General features: G+C 36.3%; 2 protein-coding genes across 2 annotated transcripts; both read right to left on the reverse strand.

Moving 5' to 3' along the window:
* Positions 1–397: 397 nt before the first annotated feature.
* On the reverse strand, positions 398–2,805 carry LOC141660450 (uncharacterized). Its single transcript, XM_074467435.1, has 3 exons — positions 2,560–2,805; positions 799–1,066; positions 398–714 (listed from the first exon to the last, which is right to left on the reverse strand). Exons 1-3 carry the CDS (start codon positions 2,803–2,805, stop codon positions 398–400), a joined length of 831 nt encoding a protein of 276 aa, XP_074323536.1.
* A 384-nt stretch (positions 2,806–3,189) lies between these two features.
* Positions 3,190–5,895, reverse strand: LOC141660451 (uncharacterized). The gene is made up of 7 exons (XM_074467436.1): positions 5,476–5,895; positions 4,949–5,336; positions 4,748–4,854; positions 4,602–4,690; positions 3,944–4,511; positions 3,707–3,823; positions 3,190–3,369 (listed from the first exon to the last, which is right to left on the reverse strand). The coding sequence occupies exons 1-7, from the start codon at positions 5,893–5,895 to the stop codon at positions 3,190–3,192; spliced, it is 1,869 nt and encodes a 622-aa protein (XP_074323537.1).
* Between the last annotated feature and the right edge of the window lie 537 nt (positions 5,896–6,432).

Below are 6,432 nucleotides of genomic sequence, written 5' to 3' on the forward strand. Positions count from 1 at the left end.
TTCATGTACCAAAATAACTACAAATTCAGAGTTGTTCTCCTTACTTAATTGCACTTCCAATCTGGCATGAAGGTTATTTATACATTAATTCGGTACTTATTTGTACTTTTTAAGTTTGTTACGTTTGATCAACTATTTCACATTTTAATTATACCCCCTTTCTTCACCTATTTCTACGGTCATAGGCGTAATTCTTCTTTATTATGTTACATGTAAGATGAAACAATTCAGAATACATTTGTAGAAGAATAAACTACTACCAATCCGTAACATAATTTACAATATATAATGGTTAAGAGCAAAGTATTTAACACAGTAAAACATTTTCCCATAACCAGATTTCCATAATTACTTAATCACAATAATGTATTCCTACACATTTATAAATTCAAACAAACTAAGCTTTTGGAAGGCCGTAAAAAACTTCTTTGTACACAACGTTCTGGGTGATATTTGTAGCTACACCAGACTCATGATCAACAAATATAGTGAGGCCAGTGGGTGAGGTTACTCGACTAATAACAACATAGTACTGTCCATGAGTGAACACTGACTTGGGTAAGTATAGCCCAACTGTCTTCAGGGATTGACCTTGAGATTTGTTGATTGTCATGGCATAGCATATCTGTAAAGGCATTTGTTTCCGTACCAATTTGAATGGCATCTTTGTATCTGAGGGAGAAAGCTCCATACGTGGAATGAAATGCTTCGAACCTACAAACGTACCACAGATTACTTGACACTCTACACAGAATCTCAGGCATTTGGTCACAATCATCTTTGTACCATTACACAAACCTAGGTTTTGGTTCAAATTACGCATTAGCATAACAACAGCCCCAACCTTCAGTTTCAGATCATGAGGTGGCATCCCAGCAACATTTAAGGAGTTCAAATACTCTATTGGGAAGGCTTCATTCAGATCCTCATCTGTCCCACCAAATTCCTCTGCAGCATCAACACTAAAATAGGACACAGATTCTCCAGGGAGCTTGTCTACAATAAGCGAATTGAGGTGGCCCACAGTCTGGTTGGTAGAGGTCAAAATAGCTCTCTCGCTCAAGTACTGTGCCCTTAGTGAGCAAAATTAGGATACGTGCTACAAATCATGTTATCAACTGTGTTTTCAGTTTATACGTCACAGAATTGAGATGGAATCAAAATTTGATTTTCAGTGACTGGCAAATTGCAGACTCGAGGTGGACTGACCTGGCCATTACTGTTAGGTCCCAATGTGTTTGTAGAAGGGGGGTTGAATACAAACAGTACCAAATAATCGAATAAAATACGGAATAAAAATTGAAACAAAATTCAAGTTAAATAAGAATATTATTAAACTTGAAAGGTGTTACAACAACGATATCGATTACAAGGAATTAATCTCAAATTAATTATCACAAATCTAGAATAAATTCGACATGAACTTTTTCTATTTTTGCAATAAAAAGATTCAAATGCTAAACGCAATTTGAGATTAAGTTCTAGGGATTTTGATCCGCTAGATAGTTACACAAGAACAAGATAAAGATTTCTAGTGGTTTGGATTTAACTTTACAAACTAGAAATGGATGATCTTGAATTAGCAGAGAAAATGAAATATTGCTTCTGCTTCTTTTCTTTTTGCTGTGTTATTGACTTCTGTTTTTTTTTGGATAATTTGTTGAATGGCTGCTTCTGTCTTTTTAATCAATCAACAGAATGGAATGAACTGGAATGACAATCCCATAGCTGGCAAGACTTTCGGTAGGACAATGGATTGAACTAGCAAGACAATCTGATTGAACTACAATGACTTTCGGTATGACAATCAGTTGAACTAGCAAGACTATCTCCTTCCCAGTAGAACTTTCGGTAGGACAATTGAAATGACTTGGCATGACAATCGGTATGACAATCCTAGTTGTCATGCTAGTTCATTTTCAATTGTCTTGCTGATTTAAGACTGTTTTTAATCCAATTAAACTTCTGAAAATTCTTAATATTAATTCTGAATTAATTAATCAATTAATTCAATTAATAAATAAATTAATCTTTGCAGATATAATTTATTTTCTTAATTAAATTATATGACTTAATTAATTAATAGAGAATTAATAATAATCCTGAGCAGCAACCATTCTTCTGAAAATCTTCTGAAAATCACTGAAAATTATGAATCAATTCCACCACTTCAATGTTGACACTCGATGTACTGTCTGGTTCATGAGTGACTAACTTCCGTGACGTTTCTTCATGTCTTGACTTTGATAATTGATTTTCTTTAGACTAAATCCCTGTAATTAATTGATACCCTGACGAGATCTCTGTCACTTGATTAAATCCACAACCTTGATTTATATCACTGAGGCTTGATCAATTTCTTGAACTTCTTCCAGTGAATTAATTCCTCAAGTCTGTAGATGAACCTTGTTTCTGAATCCTTTGACAGATGTTACTTTGCGAGATCTCTTTGACGGTAGATCCACTATTTACTTATTACATTCTTATTTGAGTTGAGTTAAATCCTCGAATATACAAATAGGCTATGACATATGCCTTACAATTACTAATGTCAAGTACCCATTTTGCAAACTTTTTAAGCTCTTCACTTTCACTATCACTCTCACCTTGTTTCAAACGCATATTTTCTGTCAGCAAGAATACTTGGCAAATGGACCACAGCCGTGACCTAGTAATACATGCACCTACAATATCAGCACGATCTCCATACGTAATTACAGGGAGGATTTGACGGAAATCACCACCCAGAACTACGGTAATACAGCCAAACGGCATGGCGTAACGTTCTGGATCAACAGCTTTCATGATATCCTTCAACGATCAGTCTAGGCATTCAAATGCGTACCTGTGCTGCATAGGCGCCTCGTCCCATATTATTAGTTGTGTCTGCTTTATGAGTTGCGCAATATCTGAATCATGGGCAATATTACATGTTGAACATTCATCAAGAACTATTGGAATTTTAAATCTGGAGTGCGCAGTCCGACCGGGCATTAATGTGGCAGCAATCCCTGAAGAAGCAACTGGAAGCATAATTTTACCTTATGAACGTAACTTACATATAAGAGTTCTCCATAAGAATGTCTTTCCACAACCACCACTACCATAAACGAAGAAAATCCCTCCAACATTAGTGTCAATAGATTGTATTACTGCATCATATATTTTCCTCTGCTCCTCAGTACAGTCCTATAGTAGCTTGGCAGTTTCATACTCTATCTTCCTGGTGTCATAGCTTGTCTCTTCAATTATCAAATTGTTTGTTCCATTGTTCAAATAGCTGCGAGGAGATTGAGGCAACTGATCAAATTTCTTCAAGGATTTACCAACTGACCGGAGCAACTCATCTATTTCTGTAATATTTGTTATCTAAAACTATTTAACAGCATTCACCCAATTATAGAAAAAATGACGAACAATTAATGGACTGCATTTCCAGCCCACAAAAATTTTATAATTTGTCCTACACTGTAATGTAAAATGGTGTCATACCTCCTAAAGCATAGAACTGCAGTTGCGTGTCGTTAAGAGTGAATAAGGTATTTGGACAACTTTGACGTCATCTGAGTAAAATGTCATCAACCATGCTCTTCTAATGTGTACTCCATAAAGTCTTCAAATCAGTGACTTTACAATTGACAATAATATGGACAAAAAGTCATCGAACTTGGGGAGGTAATCCACATGCAAAAGCTTGAGTTAATACTTCATGCCATTCTTTATCATCGTCAAGTAAACCATACTCTTTACAGGCATCGTCAAATATACTGTAACATACTCCATTAACGGTACGTAAAAACTCAAAGGAGGTAGCACCACGTACCTTCATAAGCAATAAACGAACAAACCAAGGCTCACCCGTACTGTGATGCGCATTACACAATCTACCTATTTGAAACCCACGCTTCCTCATGATCCATTTCCTCTCACCATCATTTCACACATAAAACCGTGGAATTTCATCATAAATGTACTTTCGTGCATTAACATCAACAGAGGTTAAATAAAAAAAGGCTTCCAGTTTACTGAACTTGTTCTTCTCCCTGGTAGCAACTTTCCCTAGCGCTTTATTGGCATGGAAGGTGCAGTTTTTGTCACCTGGTAAGTGAAATTGAAGTCTCTCAACAAATATACTTCTATGATGGATAGGGAAGCCAAAAATCCTATAGGCTGATTCAGCACCACATAAATATCTGCCATCAAAATATGCATTTATCTCATCTATTCCCCCCTCATCAGTTTCATTCGCTTGCCTTTTTCTCTTTCTCTGGACATGAACCGTAGCACGATCATGGCCTTTCAAATAATATTTAAATAAATACTTAAGACTGCATGCATGACAATATATTTCCACATTCATATGGCATTGATACTTAACTAAAAGATCCCGGTTGTATGGTACTACCCACTGGTTGTCAAGCTCAGCCTTCCTTATTTCAACAGTAATGTTTTTCATGCGTCGCATATACATTGGGAATCCACTGTCATCAAAAGTAGTTCGAGCACAGTACCTGAAACCATTCAATTATTACAAAGTTTAGGTATTAGGGTAACTTACTGGATTCTGAAATGACACAAAAAAGGGTATGCCTATATCTTACTTTTTCAGAAAATGACGTATGCAACGTAAATCTTTCATGCATGGAGACTTTACATTTTGCAAACCACATGGACCGTGGATCATAAATTCCTTCACGGTTGCATAACCAACCGGATCTTATAAAGGATCTGGGATTTCTGCGGATACAAAATTATCCACATTCTGTTTGAGGTTTTTTTTTGAATCAGCATCAAGCCATATTAACATATGTACATGTGGAAGGCCTCTTTTTTGAAACTCGACGACATACATAACTACAAAATGGGAAAATATAGATTAGATTGGCAATTTGCAAAACAAAAATCTAATTAGAAATTAAACTAAGAAAGTCCTGGTAAACAATCTTACCTCCAATACAAACACCAAAGTGTTTTCTGTCCTTAATATCTACCATTAACTGATCAAGTTTTAGCCTAAACACCCTTGATATGATGTTGGGACAGTCTCGAGAAATACAACCAGGCACATACTCCATCATCTTCTGAATTTCATCCCAAAGAGAATTACAGGTCATAGTCAGGAATATGACAGGATGTCCGATGTAACGGCATACGGCCAGCGCATCTTGGAAATTTTGTTGCATGTATCGCTTCGAACCAACGTAGCCAGCTGGAAGAACTATACCTTTACCGATATTTGAACTGTCCAAATCACCTCTGCTAACAGATCTACAAATATTGTTGTATAATTTATTCCGTAAAGTAGTTTGGTGAATACAGAACCACCATAATCGTTTCTGTTCAATGATAGAAAAAGCATCTACCATATACTGTTGAAATAGTCTTCCATCTAGCCGAGGAGTCAAACCTACAATACAACTTTCAATATTTATTTCTGGGGAACATAAACAAACATATATTAATTTCTAAATATACCTTACCATCAGACTCTCTAATTTGGAAAACATATGAGTAGTAATTCTTCAGAGACAAAAAGCCACGTGGTTTGCAAGAACTATCAGCAGTCTTTTGAAATTTTATCTTTAGGTGAAATCCATCTTCTCCGTGTGGAAAGAGTAAAGGGTACTGTAAAGCCATCAACTTCGGATGAACATAAGAAACACGGACTAAACCTTTACCTTTTTCATTAACAACTATATCATGGTCGCCACATATTTCTTCAGTGTCACCAACCATAATGTCAGCAACTTCATCAGTGCTAGAAATATGACATTCTCTTCCACTCTCAGATCTGATAACTTTCAGTGTAATCTGCAGCTCAACTATTTCATCGCTTTCATACAAATCACGATGCTGCCTAAACTCACCAACCAATTGATTTGTTTCATCTAACATTATTATAAGACCTCATACAACCTCTTTATCAACACTTTCTCGGTCATGAACACTAACCCACCGAAGACGATTATCAACTTCGTTAATGGTGTCATAACTATAAAGTTGACAAAATCTGGGGGTTTCATTGTCATTCGGTATTAAAGATCCAAAAATATGGTGGTTCTGACCATTTAATCTGTATACATAAGGCGTCCTTCCATTGTTAATTGAATGATCTATGTTACCACCGGTAGAAGTGAAGACAAAAATTGCATTGTAGAGCCATATCAATCTATGAAAAGTAGGATCTCTTTTCTTGTCATTGTATAAATCCAGCAAATACTCAGGGGTAGGAGGGATTGGAGGCAATCTCACAGCACCTTTCATGCAACAAAGAGAAAATATAGGACAACCTTTAGTCACATTTTTATTTACCCTTTCTTCCTTCCACATCCGAGCATGAGATTTCGAACATATGGTAGTAAGACCATCCAAAGAAGCATACTCCTCAGGAACGACACGTCGCGGTGCACGTCTGCTCTGCATCAAATTACA

The sequence above is a fragment of the Apium graveolens genome, chromosome 5 (assembly GCF_009905375.1).
Source record: "Apium graveolens cultivar Ventura chromosome 5, ASM990537v1, whole genome shotgun sequence".
NCBI classification, from domain to species: domain Eukaryota; kingdom Viridiplantae; phylum Streptophyta; class Magnoliopsida; order Apiales; family Apiaceae; genus Apium; species Apium graveolens.